This window comes from Talpa occidentalis, unplaced genomic scaffold (genome assembly GCF_014898055.3).
Source record: "Talpa occidentalis isolate TD23 unplaced genomic scaffold, MPIMG_talOcc4v2.1 talOcc4.3, whole genome shotgun sequence".
NCBI lineage: Eukaryota > Metazoa > Chordata > Mammalia > Eulipotyphla > Talpidae > Talpa > Talpa occidentalis.
This window is the reverse complement of record NW_023603184.1, coordinates 90,677,245-90,700,263: the sequence shown is the minus strand read 5'-3', so window position 1 is coordinate 90,700,263 and position 23,019 is coordinate 90,677,245. Positions and strand designations below refer to the sequence as shown.

Sequence of the window (23,019 nt, the reverse complement as noted above, 5' to 3'; positions counted from 1 at the left end):
CCTCAATTTATATCCCCACCTCACCCCTTCCTTCTTCCCAGCTGCCCTCATTCAGTTGGCTCATGGCATGCTGGGAGTTGTAACCCAAGGTGCTTGAGATTTTGTTGGTGTGGAGATGGGGGTGGAGGTCATTCCGAACATCATTCACTGGCTAGGAGTTTGCTTCTTACTTGTTCCTCTGGCATTCTGACCAACTAAAGTAGAGCGAGCCTTGCAGAAGGAAGATGTGGAGACAGGACGGAAAGCCATAACCACAGAATTTGTTTCAAATTCAATTCCTGTTACATCTTATCTGGTCTTTTTTGTTGATTTTTCTGCACTGTCCTTTAAACTTCCATTCTTGGCTTCTTTTCTAAGTCAGTTCTCAACCTCCTCTGCTGACTCGACCAACATGTTCTCTCCTGGTGACATATCATTTGAACTGATAACCTTGAATCACACTTACTTGGTCTGTGGGAATAACCGCCCCCTCTATTCTCACATTCTCATACACATGTGCGATGCAAATGCTTTTAATCTTACAGTATAGGGCTTAATTTTGGCATTCAAGATCCCAGGTCTCTGCTCTTCTTCCTAGTTTGACCTCAATAGAAATAGAGCAAACAATAATTTAGGAACAATGATGATATATATCTATAAGGCCTTCACATCAATGATAAAATTTAAAAAGAGATTGTTGTGCCCATAGTTAAGTGTACTTGGAAAACATCTATCAGAGAGAAAAGGCCAATACCTTTTGCTAAATATTTCTGACTACATGTTGGACCTGTCTGTCATGTTGCTTACATGGTATTATCCTCCAAGTGGGAATCCATAGTACTGCTTGACCCCATTCCATTTAGTTTATTATTATCTTGAACATTTGAAATACTTTGTCACTACTTTTGGGTAGATCCTCACAGACCAATCACCATCACTGTCTATTGCTTCCCTATTGATAAGATTTATTGGTAAACTGACTTCATGGCAACCATTGGGGGTTGCCTGATACAGGAAGAAGCAACTGAACATGACATTCATGACAAGCTTTTGCTGCTTAGGTCAGATTCTCAGTTGGTCAGTGGTGTGAAGGATAATCAGATATTGGATTATCCAGCTGACTCTAAAGTATATACTTAGTGTGACGTTCAGAATTATTGTTCTGAAAAACTAAAAAATCTTATTACTGGATGGATTACTTTCTGTTATGAATTCCTACTGTTGTGTGGAATAGGGCATTCAATTTCGCAATGTGATTTAATACGGACCTCAGAAGTTGAGCACTATTGGCTGGAACTTTACTGCAGTAGTGACAATAAAACAGGAGTCAGACAATGAAGCAAATTTCTTAGATTCTTTACCACCACTATACAAGATATCCTCAGAATGGTTCAGAGTCCTCCTTAGACCTAGGAGTGACAAAGTTCTATTGCTCTGCAGTTCTTCTGGCTTTGCCTATCTTCCTCTTTTTTTCTTCTCCTGCTGCTCTAGTTCAAACTTTTATTTCTATTTCTAAGATTATGACATTAGTTGAACTAGTCTTCAGCTCTTTCCCTGCCAATTATCTTATATAATCCCTGTCAAATCAATTTTCCTAAAAGCCCCATTTAGTTAACTTATGCTTCTGCTCAAAAATTGGTGACTTCCCTTTGATAGTTGAATCAAGTTCAAAACATGTAGTGTAGTAGATAAACCATCCAGCCCCAATAATGTGCTTGGTAGTTATTTTTGCTAAGAAGCCCACACTCTGGCACATCAGCCTCATTTCCAATCTCTGAGTAGTTCTCTATGACTCTCCTTATACTCTAATTCACAGATGAAAATTTGCCTCTCCCCTGACCACCATCTCTAACTTGTGAAAGTATACTGACTTCTAAACCTGTCTTCCTCATTCAGAGGCAATTCCTGCCCTCATCCCAAGAAGAATCAATCTCTCCGTTCTATCTCTTGAAGTGCTTTTCACCACTTTCTTTCTTGTAATCTCTGGAAATGGGAATGTTGATATCTTACAAAACGACAGGCCCATGTAGGGCAGAAACAAGATTTTACTAATTTCAGCATTCCTTTCTCTTAGCTGAGATGGAGGCAGACATACAGTAGGCTTTTGCCGAAAGTTGTTTAGAATTGAATTTTCAGAGAATCTCTTTGGGAAAAAAGTTGAGTCCAGACCACTAGCTCAAGGTTCCCTGTTTATTTAGGGTGTAAAACACATGTGGTGAAAATATATGATGGTTTGGTGTCTAATTACGCTGATATTTTCTAGGTCAAATATTCAAAATGTGAGTTAATTTAAGAGATATAATTGTCAAAGGACAATGGGACCATTTTCTCACAAATTGGATAGCAGTGATTGTATGTGTCAGCGCTTATCCACACTAATGAAGCTGGTAGGCAAACTCCAAATAGATGGTTATGCCTGTGGTTGTTTACCCAATATCTCATGTGGGAAGTCTTTTAAGCATCTTAGTGTATGCACTGTATGCTTTTGTTCTTCTCACATCAATTTAGAGGTGAGCACTATTGTGTGGTATGTTTGTGAGAAATGAGACCACCAGTGTGCTTTTTGTTCTCAGCTTAACTAACAAGAGGTAACTGGTCGGAGAATGAGGGTCACAGAGTGAGTATTGCATAGTAAAGTCATAAAACGGCTACTTTTAAAGTAAACCTATCTCTTATGATTTGTTGTTCCAAATCTTTCTCCTTTTGTATTTAAGATTACAGTGTTCAGAACTGATTCTCTTTGCTCCTTGTTACAATATTTAGTTATCCTGTTTTCAGTTTTGAATTATGTGTCATTTTTCCATTACTACCTTCAGATAACATATACTTTTTTGGGGGTAATGTTATTCATAATGGACCTGTCTTTCAGTCCCCACCACACACTTAACTATTTCTTGTGGGTTCAGCTCTTCCTTTCAAACCAGTGGGAGCTTTGTTCACAGATGAAAAATATGGCAGGAGGGGGTCCTCTCCCACCTTCCTCTCTCTTTGACTCTTTCATCATGTGTAACAATGTTTTCCACTCCTCTATAGTTAAGAATCTCTTGGTGAATTTTCTATATTTAACCCCCAAACTAAATGCTGTTAAGCAACATCAGCCATTCTTACCACATCCACCCAGATTAAAAATGAGTCAAAGACAATTAGGTTACTCTGGCAGGAACTGTGGCCTCACAAACTCATCATTTTGATAGTGCCTTCTAGTCCTTATAGATGCAAACAGTGCGTTCTCTTATGCAAATGCTAGGAAACAGACTGCAGCAATTTCCTTTTTATCTACTTTTTTAAAAAAAGATTAGGATATATTTTCTTTTTCTTACATTCTTGATCCCTTGCTTGACTTGTTCAAGCTAGATGGGTACTTGATGATGCTTAGTCCTTCTGTGTAGTCACAGGAATCATTCAACTCTTTAAAGATGTTTTGCATAACTTTATAAAACTTCAGACAAAGACTCTTTAAAAACTCCCTTGGGCTTCTCTGATGGTGTTGGGGTTAAGTCTCTGTGCTATCACCATGAGAGGCTGAGTTTGATCCTAGCCAGGGAGCTAATCCACATATGGCGCAGTAGACCTCTCCTGTCTCACTCACTGCTCTCCTTAGCAGTGTATTTCAGTAGATCCACCTGTTCTGCCCTTTACTCTGTCTCTGGTGAATCCTCTTACCCCCTGCACCTCTGGCCTACACCCCAATTCTTCTCTGCAAAAATAAATAAAGTCCTTAAAAAAATAAATAAAAACTCCCTTAACAATACCTGCTCATGTTGCTTCCTGAGAAGTGCCACCTCAAGTAGTCATTTGAAGAGTAATCTGTTCCTTCTTTTCTGGACATGTGAGGACATCAGTTATGTCCTCCTTTAATCATCAAAAAACTAACATTAGGGGCCTCCCCGGTGGCGCAGCGGTTGAGCGCTGGGCTGTGAAGCTGCCCACAACCTCTGCAGCGCCGGTTCGATCCCCGGCTGCTCCCCGGCCACCGCAGGAGGGTCCCGCATGGCGCGCAGACCTCTCCTGCCACCCCCTGCTCCCCTCAGCAGTGTACTTCGGTCCTTCTGCCTGCTCTGCTCCCCGCTCTGGCTCTGGTGAATTCTCTCACCCTCCCGCGCCTCTGACTGTACCCAGTGCTTGTATAAATAAATAAATAAATAAATAAATCTTTAAAAAAAAAAAAAAAACTAACATTAGGTCAGTTCGCAGATTTTACCCAAACCACATCATCCAAAACTTAGCTTCTTTCTGATTCCTTCTTTCACATATCCACAACCTAAGAAATGCTAAAATTAAGGCTTTCTTTATTCCAAAATTATTTTTCATATTCTACATGAAATAAATTCGGGGGGGGGGATTTTCTTTTCACTAACCTGTTCAGCTTCAGTTCTTCTAGTTAATAAACTCAAGAACCAGGAAGAGATACTGTTTACATCAAATTTTAATAAAAGGACATCCTTTGCCCTCCAACTTGAAGACAGAAAATATACCTTTTCTGGGCCTCCCGGGTGGCGCAGCGGGTTGAGCACAGCGCTGTGAAGCTGTCCGCAGCCTCTGCAGCGCCTGTTCTATCCCGAGCTGGCCGGCGAGGGTCCCACATGGCGCAGCAGACCTCTCCTGTCCCTCCAGCTGCTCCCCTCAGCAGTGCTTTCAGTCTGTTTGCCTGTTCTGCTCCCCACTCTGTCTCTGGTGAATCCTCTCACCCTCCCGTGCCTCTGGCCTATACCCCAGCTCTTGTATAAATAAAAAATGAATATTTAAAAAAAAAAGAAAATGTATCTTTTCTAAATATTCAGTTAAAAAATACAAGCAAAATGACCTAAAGAATCATTCCCAACCCTCCTATTTCCTGTTGAGCACAATTCTCTTTTGGAATCAATTATTTATTGTCATTTATTCACAATGTTGTCTAGGTGTTCTTGGGCAAATTGGTCATCCTGTTTCTACCTAAGTTTCCCTGTCTGTAAATTGAAGCAGAGTAGGGGAATTATCTCAAGAATGTTTTTACGTTGAATCATTTAATTTTATTTAATCCTGTGATTCTAGATCATCTTCAGTGTAGATAAAAGGTTATTTGAAGGGACAGTTGGACAGGAAAACATGGATGATAAAGTTGAAAAGAATTCAGGAGTCAAACTGGACCCTTTTTCTCCCTCTGAGAGAGTCGTCCCTTAACTCGAAGATCTTTCAAAGTTCTGCTGCTGTTTTCCCTTCTTCTCTTTCTCCACCTTATTTTTCTCCTTTTTTCCTTCATGCTCCTTTTCTTCATCATCTTTTCTTCTTTTATTTTTCCAAAGGGAAAAAAAAGACTGACCTTTCAAAGTAGCATACTTAAGCTGTTAATGACTGCCCCAAATCCCTGTTCTTATGTAGACTAGTTGTGAACAGTAAGATAGTGAAAATGTCCATGTGTTTTTTAACTTAATTATTTGTACATTAAACTAACTTTGCCTTTCTTTAGTTTCCACCTGAGACAACAAGAGCTCAAGAAAGAATATTTGTTAGAGTGTAAAAACCTTGCATATCCATAAATTTTTTTCCATCCCATGAAAAAAGAGTATGCTAATTCATTGTGCACATTTTGAACTTTGGATTTATATTCCTTTAATATATCAATTTATTTTCTAATGAAAACCCGGTTATGATAGAATCTATATTCTCTCTCCTTTCTTACCTCAAAAATGTATCTTAGATTTATTTAATTTCAAAGAACAAGCAAAGAGAAATCAGTATTTCATTAGAGTTGCCTTATCTTAGGCTTTTCCCAGGTCCTAAAGAATGAGAATGAACCCCCCCCCCATAATGTTGTTTTAGTATTGAGGGTTTTTTTTTTTTGTCAGAGTATATTTCTAGCAATTTGATAAAGTGTTGTAAATCAGTCAGAGTCTTTAAAAAATTTGTCCTGCCAAGACTGTGAAATACATTCCTACATATTCATTTTTGAATTGATGGATGGATGACAGGCAGTAGGCAGCAGGATTGAGTACTAAACGATTCTTGTGTCAGGCTTCAGAAATCATAGCAATCTGATCTGTAGCACATGAAAAGGAGTAGGAAAAGAGCAAAAACAGAAATATGTATGAGAATTTGGTCTTAGGTTAGAAAATAGCAGCAAAGAATTATTTTTTACTAGGAGGAATGAAAAAATAGTAAAACAAGAGAGCTGGAACTTTTGATACCATTATGAACAAATGTACTGATTTGATTTTATTGAATATTTTGAAATATTATAGATTTACTTGAAAGAGCATAGAAATTATTAAAAATGTGGAGGGCTTGATTTGTGGGGAAAGATAAGAAAGAAGTCAAGTGGAATCGAATGACATCCCAGTAAAAGGTAGAATGGTCTGGGAACCTTGGTCTAGGAAATAGTTCTGTGCCTCATTCTATATCTACTCCTAGTCTCTATATCTACTCCCTTGTCTCTAGGAAAATGGCTTCAAGTCTTTGTATCAAATGGTCCATATCAAAAATGGTGCCAAGTAGCAGAAGCTAAATCACTGAACAAAGAATAACAAATAGCAAATGATTTTAAGCATACGCCCTTGCTCCCAGATCAAATTTTATGATGATGTCTCATCTACCAGTTATATGTAACCAGAAGAAATGTACGGAGGCTATGGAGTTAAACTTGGCAAGAAAAATATAGTGTTTTTAAAGCTAGGGATGAAACACCGATAGAATTTAGAGAAATTTCATTCAACCTATGCTGTTGGCATTTGGGTTCAATACTTATCTTCATTTCCTTCCCTTTGCAAAGCCCATTGTGTCTTTCTTATTCTTAGCCGTGTTCAAATACCAGCTGCAAAAAAAGTATGAAAATAGAAAAATTAATGCAAGTACAATTCCTTCTGGGGAGTGTATTGGTTTCCTCTGTCTGCCCTACTTTTTTCAAACCTGGCTTGCAATGCCAATTTTGTGTATTTTTTTCACAAACTTTGTTATTGTTTTTGCAAACCAAAAAAAAAAGGAAAAAAAAAAAGACAACTGAAAAAACTAAAGGAAACTAATGGACTACCAGTACTTAAAAACAGAATTGCATTAGTCCCTGCATGTGAGCCATTCAGGAGCCCATGAAACCAAGTAAATAATTAACTGCTACTCACTTTGAGAATGACACAGAGGGCCTTAGGGCTTACTGAACTAGGACTAGAAGAACTTCGAGTTTTCCTGTAGTTCAAAGGTTCCTGGGCATGATTCTGCCTCAGGGAAATCATATTTCAAAAGTGGAGGAAAAGGGAAGTTTACAATAAATCTTGAAAAAAAAGGCAAAGCTATTTTACCTCCTAGTGTGTTCCACCCGGCATTTCACACAAATACATTTTTTTTCTCCCTGAAGCATTCACTGATTGAGGTGGTTTTGTTTTGCCAGTTGCTTTGGAGAGTGAACCATGTTCCAAAAGCTAAATCACAAACAAAGAATAGCAAGGCGCAAGCAAGGGATGTAGCAAATCTGTAATGGGATTTTCTTGTGAACTATTTACTATTAAGTGGAATTTGAAAAAAATCAGAAGCACAAGAACCAGAATGCAGTGACTGGGAAACAAATCAATGTTAATTGTAATGAACAACATTGCTCGTGTAATCCCTGCATTTTAAAAAGAATATTTCAAAATCCCCTATTTTTAAAATCTCTTCTAAAAACCAACTAGTCAGCAGCCTCTAAGGCAGGAAAGTAGGAGTTCATAGCCTGGCAAAAACCATGTCGTAGGCCCCAGTTTGGGGAATAAAGCGTTGAGTCTGTTTCCCAGATGAAAAGGGAAGAAAGCATTGCCTGTTTGATTATGTATTTGTGTGTAATGTGTGTAGAATTTTTTGCCAGACGGTATGAATGAGATGAAATATGTGACACAAACACTTTACTCTGGCGATACCTATTGTTTAGTTAGATGAAATACAGCGGCACAGGCAGACTAGGGAATATTAACAATCTACCTGCCAGGGGATGCGAGTGCCATCCTACACTCTGATGCAGAGTTGAATGCCATGTCATAGACAGGAGCGACAGATCGATGCAATCTGGCTTCTTCATTCACTTTTTTAGCTTGTGGCTAGAAGCCAGTGATATATTTTCCTGTCTTTGTTCCTCACTCAGCACGTGCTCAGGGAAGCAGTTGTTAATGCTTTCCTTTCATAGCTTAGCCATGATCACTGTGCTTCTTTGAGATCCTAGTAAGAATTTTAATCAGTCCTGGCCAATAATTACTGTCTGTTCCAGATGCATCTCTTATACAGACTTCATATTTATTCTTCTCCAGTGTTATGGAGCTGGGTAGTGATGAAATTTTCCATGTTACAGAGCTGATCAGCTGAAGTTGTGCCATTAGCAGAAAAGACATAAAATGCTTCCTTCTCTCTTCCTATAAAATGGCATGTTTTTTTTTTTCTTCTTTCTTTCCTGTAAAATGATGACATCTTCTTCTGACATTGCTAACCTACGACCTATTTTAGTGATTGCCTGTGCTCTAGTTTTCATCCTTTCCAACTCCAAGAATATTTAACTTTTTAAAAGCATTTCCATTTTGCATTTATTCTACTTGGTCAGGGGCTATTTTCCCTTCAAGTATAGCCCTAAATATGCCCACTGTTCTCCCACCATGCTTCTGACTCTCTCTCCAAATGAACATGTAAAATATCTTGAAATAAAAATTTTAATCTAAGTAATTTTTAGGCCCTTTCATGTTAACTCAGACACTTCCATGTGACATCCAGATGACCAAATTTTCTGTTCCAGAAGTTTTATTTATTCATTTTGTTATAGTGCAGGGAGAGGGGCACCCCAGAACCCCCAAACCTGCCTGCTCTAAATAGGTTCTGCCATCTGCCGCATCAAGACAAAACATAAAGACCTTTATTGGAAAGTAACTTTAATACAATTAATATGTAAGAAAGAAAAGACAAAGACTATGGTTTGTAAATCAAGCACCCAAAATTACCCATCCCCTCCTGGGTAAGTGTCCAGCCAAACAGGGTTGGCCCAAAGCAAGGCCAAAAAGCCTGTCATAAATCTAAAGCACCTTCCAGCAGGGACCCATAGAAAAGGATCAGAAATAGCCAGACAAGTCTGGGAGGAAATGAGCAAAATCAAAATCAAGATAAAAGCTGCCATTGTTAACCTCCTCATGGGTCTCTCACTCCCAACTGTTTTGACAAGTCCAGGACCAAGAAACAAGCACAGTTTTGTCTCTCTGTGACAAAACAGTGACTCATCCAGGTCTCTTTCTTGCTCTCCATCCTGCTTCCTTCTCATTCCAGTCTCCTCTCCAGCTTCTTCTCCTCCCTGCTCAACTCCATCCTCCTTTGGGTGGGACAGGGAACCTGGAACCTCCCCTTTTTCTAGGTTACAATTTTACATATATACATCCATTGTTTTATCCCACTAAACTGAGATATTTAAGTCTGTGAGGGTCACAAATATATATTTAAACTGGGTTCCTGTCAGAGTAGCAAAATAACTTCACAAATAAACAACTAGGATTTATAATGATGTGTCAAGGGCTATGTGTGGCTTATACTAGAATTCTAGGGGTTCGGTAGTGATAATGAGATACTCTACTGTCATCAGGGAATGCTTCACAGAAGAGGTGGCATTTGAGCTCAACTTTTTTTTTTATTTTAAAGATTTATTTATTTATTTATACAAGCACTGGGTACAGTCAGAAGCACGGGAGGGCGAGAGAACTCACCAGAGCCAGAGCTGGGAGCAGAGCAGGCAGAAGGACCGAAGTACACTGTTGAGGGGAGCAGCGGGCGGCAGGAGAGGTCTGCGCGCCATGTGGGACCCTCCTCCAGTGGCCGGGGAACAGCCGGGGATCGAACCGGCGCTGCAGAGGCTGGGGGCAGATTCGCAACCCAGCGCTCAATGGTTGTGCCACCGGGGAGGCCCTCAACTTATTTTTTTAAGTGGGGTACAGGCCTGAGTCACCAGGCGGGGGTATGGGGGGATGAGAAGATTCACCAGAGAGAGTGGAGAGCAGAACAGGCAGAAGTACTGAAATACACTGCTGAGGGGAGCAGTGGGCGAGACAGGAAAGATCTGCTGCGCCATGTGGGTTGCTCTCCAGCTGTCTGGGGATTGAACTCATGCAGCCAAGGCCTCAGACAGCCTCACAGCACTGTGCTCAACCCCCTGTGCCACCAGGGAAGCCCCTGAGCTCAACTTTTAACAGTGGAAGGAATTTCAATGAATAGAATTGGGGAAGGTTTTTAGGAAGCGTGAAGTTAAGCTGTAGAACAACGTGAAACATATGTCTTATATCTTGGAACAGTTAATTCATTAAGTTTAAAAAGTAAGAAAGGAAAATTAGAAAAAAATTAGATGATGAATGGTTTTGGTAGCAAGTGTAAGAACTTTAAACTTATTTAAGTCAGCATGGGGGTATTTCATGATTAGAAAGGAATAGATTGGGGACACTATATAAGAGGAGAGTGTTTGCTGGCTCTTGTGCTGTGTTTAGGACTGATTGGGAGTCTGAGCTAGGCAAATGCAGGTAGTCAGGGAAAGGAAGAGACAGATGCTAGACTTTATTTTTTTTTTAAGATTTATTTTATTTATACCAGAGCTGGGCTACAGGCCAGAAGCACAGGAGGGTGAGCGGATTCACCAGAGACAGAGTGGGGTGCAGAATAGGCAGATGGGCCAAAGGCACTGCTGAGGGGAGCAATGGGAGAGACAGGAGAGATCTGCTGTGCCATGTGGATATCTCCCTGGCCAGCCAGGATTCGAACCTGCACTGCAGAGGCTGTGGACAGCTTCATAGCGCTTAGACTTTTTAGAGGTAGAGGTGACAAAGCATGAGGCCCAACCAAATAGAAAAAGAGACGTTTGAGATAAATGAGATACCGCATTCTGTCCTACAGGCCTTGTTTAATGTGTGTGCATCTTGGGGCACAGTCAGGCCTGAATTGGGAGACTGAGACCCAACTGTGCTTTCCAACCTGATGTACATCTTCACACTTTACATTTCTGAAATTAGGATGCTTCTTATCATCTATGGGAACATTTAATTTGGAAAAACAATGAAAAGTACTTAGCACATCAGTGGTGCATGTTGCAATGAATGGCATTTTATCATCAACAGAATAAAGTATACAATGTCTATTATTACTGTATTGGGTTTTCCTTTCTAACTACCAAATTATTTCATACTCATAATAATTAAATCACATAATCCAGTAAATATAAATTACATTTAAATATTTAAAATGCAGTAAATACTATTCATCAAATACTTCTATTGCCCAGAGTAGAGAATCACTGGCAGAATAATTCAGCTGCCAGAACTTTGGGCAGATTGTAAATGTATTCATCAAACGCTTACTGAGCATCTTTTATGAGAAAGTCACCCTTCTATGTGCTGGAGGGATGCAAAGATGAATGAGAAAATAACCAGAGACAGGGTGGGAAGGTGAGATCACCACTTACCAAGAAGAAAAAAGCAGGCATACATAATTTTTACAAGGCAAATGTGATTAATCATAAGGGAGATCCCTAAGGCATAATTTGAATGCTTGGGGAAGAGATGCTCACATTGCGTGGGATTCGCAGGCAGAACTTCACGAAGGAAGCAACATTAAGTTGGGCCTGGGAAAATGGGTAAGATTTTGACTAAAGGTCAAGTGGGTAAATCCAGGTGAACAATGTGTTGTGAACAAAGGTAAGAAGTTGTGCAGAACTAGGTATGTTCAGGAAACATGATGTTTTAGGGTAACAGGAGAGCAAACTAAGAGCAATAATAGTAATGACTGCAGGAAACACTGAGCAGTTACGTACATGCTGGGTACTGTTATGTTTTATGGTGCTATGTAGTATCATTGGCCTGTTTTATGGTTAAGGACACAGGTGCAGAGCATTAGCATCAATTCCCCAAGATCCTAAGAGTTCGAGTTGAACCTGCTGGTCTGACTTCTTTGGATTCTGGCAGGCAGGGAAGCTACTACAAGCCATATGAAGGAGTATGAAGTTGATTATGTAGCTGAAGTAATGATATTCTCTGGATTTGGAATAGTGTGTCATCACCATTATGATGTATGAATTGGTAAATTGAATGATAATGGTCTTTAGAAATAGAATACCAGAGGAACGTAAGTTGTGTGTCAAATTGTGTCAAACTCCAAGGAACTTTTAAAATCCACAGATCTTTATAGTCTTAAGATCTTTTCCATTTCCTATGTCATTAATTTTTATCTTCATGATGTGGCAGTTCTCACTACATTGGGTACATGGGGGAAGGTATCCCAAACTGAAATTGACACTGCCAAATCCCTTGGCTGGCAGGTGGTTAGAGCTAAGGAAGGAAGAAAGATATTCTGGGAGCCCAGATCAATGCTACTGTTTTTAAGTGAGTGCTCTCTTTCACCCACTTACAATTCCCTCTTTACAATCATAGGTGTAAATGGGCCCATATATGGTAATTGAACATTATGCTCTACACTGGAAATCAGCACTGCCAAGTAGAACATAGTATCCTTGCCTGACAGGAGAAATAGGCCATTCTCTGAGAGATACTAGTAGGTAGTTGGGGCAGCCTGATGAGGGGCCAAATTCTGCCCTTTGACATCTGGACACCACGCAAGCTGGAGGAGACAATGCCTGCACTGTGACTTGGTCTGAAATCCATCGCTGACATCCTGAGTGAAGGGGCTGCTGGGAAGGGAGAAGAGTAGAGTGGCCATTTTGGGAGAATTTAATTGGGAGTGATGCATATGAACTCACTTGCTTTTTTGTTGGTGCTGCCCTGCCCGCCTGCTAGGTGGTGAGCCTTCACCTCTCCTGCCCAGTGGTGGCAGGACTTGGTAGGACTCCAGGGTGCCACAGCCCCAAACACCAGATTCAGCAAGGCTTGCTGTACCCTGCCTGCTCCTCTAGCTGAAACTCTACCTGGTACCATTGTTTGGTAACTGGACCTTCTCCCTCTCTCTCTACTCTGTTGATTAAAATATATTTTTTCTTTTTTGCTGCACCAAAGGTCTTTTTATTTGCATTGGTGATAGTGGGTGCCGGAACCCAGGATCATTGAAATAGATTCTGATCTGGTGATGGTTTAAGACCCTTTGCCCGGTAACAGGGTGACATGGTCAGGAGTTTGTCCAGGGAGGTAGTAGTTTCTGTATTTTTCCATGGTAAGTAGGGAGCAGACCTAGCTGGCTGCCTCCAGAAATTCAGTGTCCAGACTTCATGGCAATTCCCTCAGGCTTCTGTGTTGGGAACTAGGCCAGCTGTTCAGCTATCTTAGGTTAAATCATTCATTTCACAACTGCCCCCTCTCCTATCTTATTAGCAAAATAGAATGTTCACAGTGCTTGACTAAGGAGAAATTATCACTGTTTCCAAATTCAACACAATTCTTTGTCATATATTTGTACATAAAGTTTCAGTACTTACTATTTCAAAGAACTTCCACTGTATTTAAAGTCAACATTGAGGCTGTGGAGGTGCTGAACTATGACCTGTTGTTAAGTTTTTTTTTTTTTTTTTTTTTTTTGTGGGACCCTCGCCGGCAGCTGGGGAACGAACTGGCGCTACAGAGGCTGCGGGCAGCCTTGCAGCCCAGCGCTCAACCACTGCGCCACCAGGGGAGGCCCGACCTGTTGTTAAGTTTGATAGCACATTACACTCTTAATATTGTCATAATATCTTTTAAAGTAAGGCAGAATGGATAGTGTTTGTGCTTTCTAGAGCTGCTTGAACAAATTACCACAAATTTGGTGGCTGAAAGCGAAAGAAAATTTCCCCCTCACCACAGTTCTAAAGGCTTGAAGAATGAAATCAAGGTGTCCTCAGAGACTTATGGGTAGTATCCTTTGGTGATTGGGTAGCAGCTTTGGTGATGGTGAGCTGAGGGAGGTATACCTGAGAGACCCTCTGACACTCTGGGTAGTATTCTTCATTACGTCATCCTAGTTTCTGGAAGTGGACATTGATCCTTGGCTAACAAACTATAACTCTTATAATCCAACATTTGTCACACTGTGCTCTTCCTGTCTGCCTGTCTTCATCATGGTACTTTTATCATAAGAGCATCAGTCATGAGGGATAAAGAACAACAGTAACAATCTCATCTTAACTTGATTACATCTGGAAAGACCCTATTTCTAAACAAGGCCATGCTAATGGGGATCTAGGATTAGGACTTCAACTTATCTTTTTGGGATACACAAGTTGATCCACAATATAGTAGGTAATAATTGGTATTGTTTCTTTTATTCTGGTTAATTATATGCAGATCATATCCATAGCATTTAGATAGTAAACTTCTCAAGGTTAAGGGCTGAGCTATAGTGAAGAAAATACTGCCTCTCTGACAAATGCTTAGAATTGTTAAAATCATTGTTTTATTTGCTATACTGCTAACACTGTTTTTCTTCTCTTTATCTTCCTTACTGGGTTCTGATTTCCATGAGGTCAAGGTTCATATCTAACTGATCTTTATATCCACACAGTGTTAACACAGCTATGGTTAGACACAGTATCTAACTTTGTCATTGTTGGAAATGGATGATGTGGATTCTGATCCTGTTGTCCTAGGCATTAGTTGTATGTTAGTCTAGCATGTTAGTTTCATTCTCATCTACAAAGAATAATAAATATAACGCTATTCTTCTTGAGGATTAAACACTTTAAACACACTGCCTAGATGTTACTATGATTTTAAACTTGCTAAGTTCTTGTAGAATTGAACAAAAGTAGACTAACTAGTCAGAGTTCTGCCATTATCTTACTATGTCACTTTGGTAAGACTTAATTTTTTTAAGACTTAGTTTTTGTACCTGAAAATTAAGGGAGTTAGAAAAGATATTCTGAGATTCTTTCTAGTCTAACATTACATAAATCAATTAATATTTTCTCATGACTTCAATTACATATATATGTATATATACACATATGTATGTATATATGAATATAACAGCTCACCTATAATTGATTCTGTTCTTTATTATGGATTCAGACAATTATTATGTATTGACTTACCAGAGAGGGATTTTTATTATTGTTTTTTTTTTTCTTACAGTACAAGCTTATCTCTTATACTGTAGTTATTGAACTGTATTATTTTAATTAAATGAAGTTAAGAACTTTCTTTGATTCCTATTGTGAGTTATGTCTTGTGCTAGATAATGGGCACATAGAAATGACTAATACATTATTCTTTCCTTTATTATATTTGTATGTCAGAGAAATTGAGATTTTATGTCTTTCAAAAATTGTAAATACATAAGAATAGACATTAAATAGAGGAATCCGATAGTCTAAGAAGTTACTTTATTGTACCTTGTGTAGTTCCTGCTGCTGCACACACATACACACATCTTTCTAGACTGAAAAACAGAAAAATAAAAGATACAAAGTAGTTTGTTACTTGCTTTCTGCTGGTTCTTCCCTGTTAATTCTCTTACTATTGTCAAAGGCTATTCCCCTACAGGTGGCAGGTGGCAAGCCAATTTGTGCAGCTTTGGTGATGGTGAGGTGAAGGAGGTATTCCTGGGAGACCCAAGGTGAAAACTCTCCACAGAGCTATTCATTTTGAATGCTGGTTATGCTGGTTAACACCTTTCTCCATTCAATTGGGAATAACTGGAATCGAGCGTGGTGGGGGGGGAGAGGGAATCAAAGGGGGTAGAGAAAAGAGAGAGAACAAGACAAGTGAAGAGAACATTGTTAGACAAGTGGAGATGGGGGGCCGGGGGTCGGGGAGCAGTGCTCCTGCGGAGAGAAGAGTGAGTACAAAAGTCTTGAGGAGGAACTGTTTTCTGTAAAAGGGTTAGAAAGAAGGTCAGCATGGCCAGGTTGTGGTATCTATGAGGTCATAAAATCTACTAGAACGCACAGAAACCCAAATGACAGGCTAAGGAGTTTGGATTTTATTCAAAGGCCAGGGGGAAATCACCTATAGCTTGCGTGGGTGTTTTGTTGTTCCAAGTATTACACAAAATTCCAATTCCAAACAGGTTTCTAGCTTTCTAAGAAGTTGCTTGCTAAAGCCTTCCAGAGTTCATGCAAGTTCTGTGGGGAAGGACTGCCCACACTAGTTGGGCAATTTAAATAAGAGTTAAGCGTGAAGAGTGACACAAGTTGTTAGCAAAGCTATATAGAAGTCTATACTCAGCACAACTGGGAAACTATCCGAAATGCTATCTCAAATACCCTAGCTAAGACAAGGGAGTTTGGAGAAGAAAGGAAATTCAGGTAGGGTGATAAGTAAGGAAAACAAAGTTACTTCTGCCATTTCCATTGAAAAGAGATAAGAGGACTAGGTATTGGAATAGACCCTTAGGGAGAAGTTTAGATAGAAATATCAAGAGCAACTCCAATCCAGAATTCAGAGCTTCCCATGAGAGAACACTTTTGTCAAAAACATGTTTTGTGGTGGCAAATTTTTGCCTACAAAAATTTTTGCCTACAGTCCCACCTTTGGAACTTCTCAAGAATTTCCACAGTTTGAAAGTACAATTGTTCAATTATTTCATGGAACTAGCCTGCCAGTCCTGAGAATAGGATCATTCCAATTAAACAGTTGTGTCCAGTTTCTGTAGGCTTTCTTATAGGTGGATCCAAAGTTAAGGCTATATTATACAAATAAGAGGCACTTTCTATGGAAACAAAAGAAAAAGAATTTAAAGAGTGAAACAAATTGTTAGGATGCTTGTTTCTAGGATGGGTCAGGACATCCTTGCTGCATCTGTAGCACTTGATAGTGGATAGGGTAATTCATATAAAGTTTTTCCTTTAAAATTATTACTTAAAACCAAATTTATTACTTAAAGCCAAACTCAATTGTAATACATTGCTATGTATCAAGTGTTGTACATGGACTCTTCCATGTATTCCTCCCACAAATTTTTGTTTTAGATATGTGATTACTGAGAGTAGGGAGTATATTAGTCAACTTAGACTGTCATGACAAATATGATAGGGCCTCCCCTGGTTGAGCACAGCGCTGTGAAGCTGTCCACAGCCTCTGCAGTGCGGATTGGATCCTGGCCAGCCGGCAAGAATCCCACATGGTGCGGCAAACCTCTCCGGTCTCACTGGCTGCTCCCCTCAGCAGTGTATTTTGTCAGTCTGCCTGTTCTGTTCCCCGCTCTGTCTCTGGTGAATCCTCTCACCCCCAGCATCTCTGGCCTGTACCCCAGCTTTTGTATGCATAAATAAATAAATCTTAAAAAAAAAAAAAAGAAGAAGAAAAACTAAACTGGCAGGAAACCTAAACATCACCATGACAGCTCACCACGGAGTCCTGAGTTCAATTGTTAGGGGGAAATGATGTCCTGAGTTAATCCCATACAGGCTTTGTGGACCCCACCCCCACTCCAGACTAAAGCCATCAAGACTCTGGGAAAGACAAATCCCATCACCACCAAGGGAGGGTGGCTGGGACCTGAGGGTAGAGTTGGGCAGCCAGGTTGAATATAAAAAACCAAACACGTGGGCCTTGGGCTCTCTCTGGCTCACGATCGCTCGCCTCCTGGCTTCACCGCTCCTGGCTGGCGGCCAACTCTGAGAGCGCCATTTTGGGATTCCTAATCGGCGGATCGGGTAGGACTCATTTAAAACTTTGTCTCCCACTTTTCTCCCAGAGCTGTACATTTCCTCATTTCCCCTTCCCTTGTAAATAAACCTTTTATTAACCTTTCACGTGTGCCTGCAGTAGAGCATTAATAAGTCCTTTTAAGCGCGCGGGTGAGGACCCACAGTCAGGCACCCCGTTTTGTACCGGGGTTGCTCTACAACACTATCACTGGCCAGGGAACTAACCCACATGACGCAGCAGACCTCTCCTGTCTCACCCACTGCTCCCCTTAGCAGTGTATTTCAGTAGATCTGCTTGTTCTGTTCCCCACTCTGTCTTTGGTGAATCATCTCCCTCTGCCCACCCCCCGACCTACACCCAACTTCTTCTACACAAAAATAAATAAATATAATTTAAAAAAAAAACAAAACAAAGAAAAGTTGTAAACATTTCATCACCTTTATGGGTTTGAGGCCTGGCGTCTTATTTGTATGAAAAGATTAGTGTTTCCCCACATTTTATCACAAATGACACTTTAATCAGATATATCATTCAAAATATTAGTAATCTGAACAGGGAACTGACCAACCAAAATAGACCAGGATTAACAGGTTTGAGTATACTGACTGAATGTCAGACCTCGCCCTGACTCTGATTTTATATCCATGGAGCTCATGATTTGAGCCCCATGAAAGGTTCTACTTGTTAAACACATTCCATAAATTAAGGGAAAAATAATCTATTCCCAATATCTTAACTTAATAATAGATTCTATAATTAACACCAATTTAAGAGCAGTGTAAAACACTATATTGATAACAAATAAAACACACATCTATAAAATGAGCCTGTCAGTTGGTCTGTGTGGCCTTATGTGTAATTCCATGCAAATGTGTAGTTGCCATTTGGTATTTTGAAATATCAAAAATATTTACCTAACTTTATAAAAATAAAATTCCTGAGGACAGGCGGCCTGCTGTCAAATTTAAGTACCACTTATCCTGAAGATACTTTAAAAATCAATCTGTCTATACCTTCATCTGTATATATATTTGTAACTCTCATATCTATACACATACCATATAATGTGTTTATAATTGATACATTATTGGGCCTCCCCTTGTGGCGCAGGCGGTTGAGCACTGCGCTGTGAAGCTGTCCGCAGCCTCTGCAGCGCTGGTTCGATCCTGGCTGGCTGGCAAGGGTCCCACATGGCGTGGCAGACCTTTCCTGTCTCGCCCCTTGCTCCCCTCAGCAGTGTATTTTGTCAGTCTGCCTGTTCTGTTCCCTGCTCTGTCTCTAGTGAATCCTCTCACCCTCCCACACATCTGGCCTGTACCCTGGTTCATGTATAAATAAATAAACAAATCTTAAAAAAAAATACTAATTGACACATTCTTTAGTTGCCAAAATGTCTCTACTGCTCCTTTGTCCTACACATTTATGCTATATTCTTTTACCCACCTGGCCTCTGAAGGCCTAGATGTGTTTTTAATCTCTGATTTAGATTTTTGTATGTTTTTGGAGACATCATTTTGCCAATGTCAGTATCCAGTGATACTGTGATAGGGTTTTAAAATTTTTCTGAGTTGGCTCCCTCTCTTGAAGGACTGACTGTTAACTGAGAAGATTTTACTGTTTACATTTGTCAAGTTCTGCTTGAGCTGAATTCACCTTGATTTCCATTTAGTTCAAAGACATTCTTGCTCTTTAAATTATAATATTGACCTTCACAGTGGTTTTGAAAAGCAGAGCTGAACTTCTGTACTATGTAAAACTTCTCTTTTCATTTTTGTTTTGATTCTTCCCTCTTACCTTCCTTATTCCTTCCCAGAAACTAATTCCCTTAAAAATTCAAGTCCCCAGACTCCACCCTAAAAAGCATCTGTGATCTCGAGTACTTCATGATGGCCTCTTGCTCCATCCACATGCACAAGTGCATGGGAAGGTCTTTGTGCTACCTGGTCGTGCCTGCTTCTTTCTGTCTTGCCCTCTCCAGTCTTCCCCTGGGACCACTTGCTGATGCTGCAGTAACATCCTGGCTAAGATTCTGCCAACTTTGTGTCCTAGATGTGCTTGTCTTTCTCTCCCATTGTTCCTTGTAAAGATGATGGATAATTTTAGTTAGAATAGTAGTAGAAGGGCAGCCAGGAGAATGCTGAATGGTGATAGTGCACGTGGCAGATATAATGTCTTTTTGATGAACATGAATGAGCTTGAGTGTATTTTGTGAAGTACATTTTAAGGACTTTGTGACAAAACATTACAACCTGACCTTCTCATTCTTGCTTGTATTCATAAGAACTGAATGTTCGTGTGTTCTGACTTTCACATTGCTTTGCTAACATTAAGTAAGAGAATGAGTGGGAAATATGACAGAACTTGAAAAAGTTTTTCTTTCTCCTTTAAAAAAAAAAAGGCAGATGGTGTTTGGAACACAACTTGCCACAGAACACGAAACATAAGAGCTCTGGCTTTTTGAAGGAGAATTAAAAGTTGAGATTTTTAAATGATTAAAAATTAGCTTTAGGTTCTCCCAGGGGCTTAAAGAGAAAGAAAAAATTGAGAAATGGGAGTGTACTGCAAAATAGGCTTTGTGTAACAAGTACCTCAAACCACAGAAGTCACATGGGCTCTTTCTGCTTTGCTACTTTTAATTACTAGGCAGAGGGTTATACTTTTAGCTTTCCCCATCCTGTAAGGCCACTCAACCATGTGCTAGCTGGAGTAATCTTTATTCATAATGTCTTTACAAAGGCTCATGCAACAGAGCAACAATGGCAATTTGGTGGACCACTGCTCTGGTACAGAGTATAGCTCTTACTCCTCACTTACAGACAGCCTTCCCATGGATGATAATAGAAGGATTCAAATGCTTGCAGACACGGTAGCTACTTTGCCTCGGGGACGGAAGCAGGTATGATTTCTATTTTGTACTGTTAATTGAGTGTTCATGTTCTCTTGAGAGCAGAGTGATATGTTTGTCTGACTGCATACTAAAAATGTCATTATAGAGACTTTGGAATTAGTTATTAAGAACATGGATGAGAAAGAAGGTGGGGAACCCAGAGAGTTTATGACTAGTCCAAAGATTTAAGACCATTATCAAAAAGTTTTTTGTGGCAAGGAAAAACTCAAAAGAAGTTTTGTACAGACCAAATGAAAATCATTAAGCACATAAAACTTGAAGATGTTTTATATAGGTACAATCAATTTAAGAATTATTGATTTTTACCCCTCCTGCCTTTAAGCCACCTATTGATTCTTTCCCTCCTAGTCTTAATCTCAGTCCTAGACAGTGATTTCAGCTCATAATCAAACAAGAGTACTTTATTAAGGAAAAATTTTGTCAAGTAAGTACATTATCTTCAGTTCTGAGGCATGATCATATACCTCATGATATTGGGAATTAAGACTTTATTGGATAAATGAGTACCAGGGAGAACATGAGTTTGACTACCTAATAGCCATGTAGTCTTGAGCAAGTCACCAACCTCTCTAAGATTCTGTTGTCTTTTTTATAAGATGAAGATAATAATAGAAACAAGTTATGGGGTGGTTCTAGGCTTAAGTACAGAAACAATGTAACTGACATGTAGTATGTGCTCAATAATTATGTTATTATTTTTGTTTTTAGTGTAAAGTATTTCCCTAAAGATAAAAACCCTTTCCAAGGAATCCATGTTCAAGTAAATTTATTTTGAATTTGTTTCAGTCTACAATTTTAAATTTGTCAATTTTTTTTAAACCATAACACCTCTTTAGGTTTTGTTTACATACTTTCTATAATGCTCCAAGTGGGTCTCTGAACTTAGATAAAGCACTTGTACAGAAACAATTAAGAAATGCTTTGAAGAAGGACTTTTTGCCCTAACTTTTGCCTGTGATTACATGTTTTTCTTAAACCTTGTAATTTCAGGATTCTGCATAGAAGGAGAATCATCATAATTTCCCAGTTATGTGCATAGCTGATTCTTTATTCTTTTTCACAATAAAGATAAGGGCATAATTTACCATGGTTTGCATTACAGACCTTTTGCAATTCTAAAGTGCTTTTATGACATTGTTTAATGTAATGATGAACATTTTTATTAATTTACTACCTGTCTGAAATAAAGCAATTGTAGGAAGTGCCAAATTCTTTGTTCAATTTTCAGATATAGAGTGGCACAGGGCATATGAAGATGAAAAGGACTTATTTGCTGCCCTTGTATGGGCTTACAGTTCAGCAGGCAGAACAAATAGGCATTATACAACATAAATATTTTATTCCAAGTACATGTCTTTTTATAGAAGGTTCAAGGATAGATATTCCAGATATTTGTAGGGGTATTCCAGAACAAAGGATGAGGTGTAGATCTTGGGGTCTTAGGACATGACTAGGTAACAGCATAATTTTGTGTCAGGAGAGCCTAGTGTCTGGGTGAGAGATAAGGGAGACCTGGAAGCAGGGCTCTTTAACAGTATTTGACCAGTTATCAGAACTTTAATCCAGAAATACAATGTTTTGGCAAGTGAGGAGAACTGGTGGTAAGCTAGCTACTTTTGTGGTAGTTGGAGAAAGAGGAAATGAGGGAATGGAGGGGAAACCAAGAGACTTGACTATGAAAGACATTAAAGACAGATGAGACACATCAGATTTTAAGTCTGAGTAAAGAGAAATTGAATTGATGGGCCTCCCCGGTGGCGCAGCAGTTGAGCGCTGGGCTGCGAGGCTGCCCGCAGCCTCTGCAGCACCGGTTAGATCCCCGGCCACCAGAGAGGGTCCCACATGGCACACAGACCTCTCCTGCCCGCTGCTCCCCTCAGCAGTGTATCTCATCAATCTGCCTGTTCTGCTCCCCGCTCTGGCTCTGGTTAATTCTCTCACCCTCCTGCGCTTCTGACTGTACCCAGTGCTTATATAAATAAATACATAAATCTTAAAAAAAAAAGAGAGAGAACTTGAATTGAAAAAAAGGCAATCAGTAGGAGAGACTGGGTATTTGAGAAAGATAATTTAAACACATGGAATGCATGTGTGTGCTTGTGACCATGGCTGTATATAATGTATGCATAAACATGCAAACATATTCTCACACTGGTTTATTTATTTGTATGTTCTCATTTTTGCATGTTTTTGTCTCTTCTGTTTTCTCATATTCTTCCCCGTGGTAGACAACTCCTATTCATTCAGCTTTTTCTTACTTCTGTGAGAATTACTTTAAGAGTGAAAATGCAAAAGAAGACCTCTTATACGTGATATTTCTGATTCTATACAATTATTATCAATGAGACTTGAGGCAAGCATATTCCAACATTTCAGAATTTTCCAAATGGACGTTCATTTCCTTTACCTGGTTTTTAGAGAAAAATCACCCATTTGGCACCAACTTAATTGCAGGCAACAAGATCCCTGGGAGGCAATCACATGAGCAGGTGTTTCTCTGCCTACAGTTACTTTCAACACTTTTGGGGTTGACATCAGTAATTCTGACTGCTTGGTATTGTTGGCTGTGGTTTCTGTAAAGCTGATCTGTTTAACCTGGAGTTTCAGATTAATTGT

At 39.6% G+C, this 23,019-nt stretch overlaps 1 protein-coding gene across 6 annotated transcripts in view; it reads left to right on the top strand.

Moving 5' to 3' along the window:
• The window catches only part of CYTIP (cytohesin 1 interacting protein), a 75,371-nt gene that overhangs the window by 27,544 nt on the left and 24,808 nt on the right, over positions 1-23,019 (top strand). For 3 of the 6 annotated variants that reach the window (XM_037523362.2, XM_037523361.2, XM_054699740.1), the window contains one exon: positions 20,312-20,391. The exons of 1 other annotated variant lie outside the window; for it this stretch is intronic. In XM_037523362.2, the coding sequence (XP_037379259.1) occupies positions 20,312-20,391 (80 nt within the window). Of the gene's footprint in view, positions 1-20,120; positions 20,392-23,019 lie in introns of those variants that run through there. 2 more of the 6 variants (XM_037523360.2, XM_037523359.2) reach the window with 2 other exon arrangements.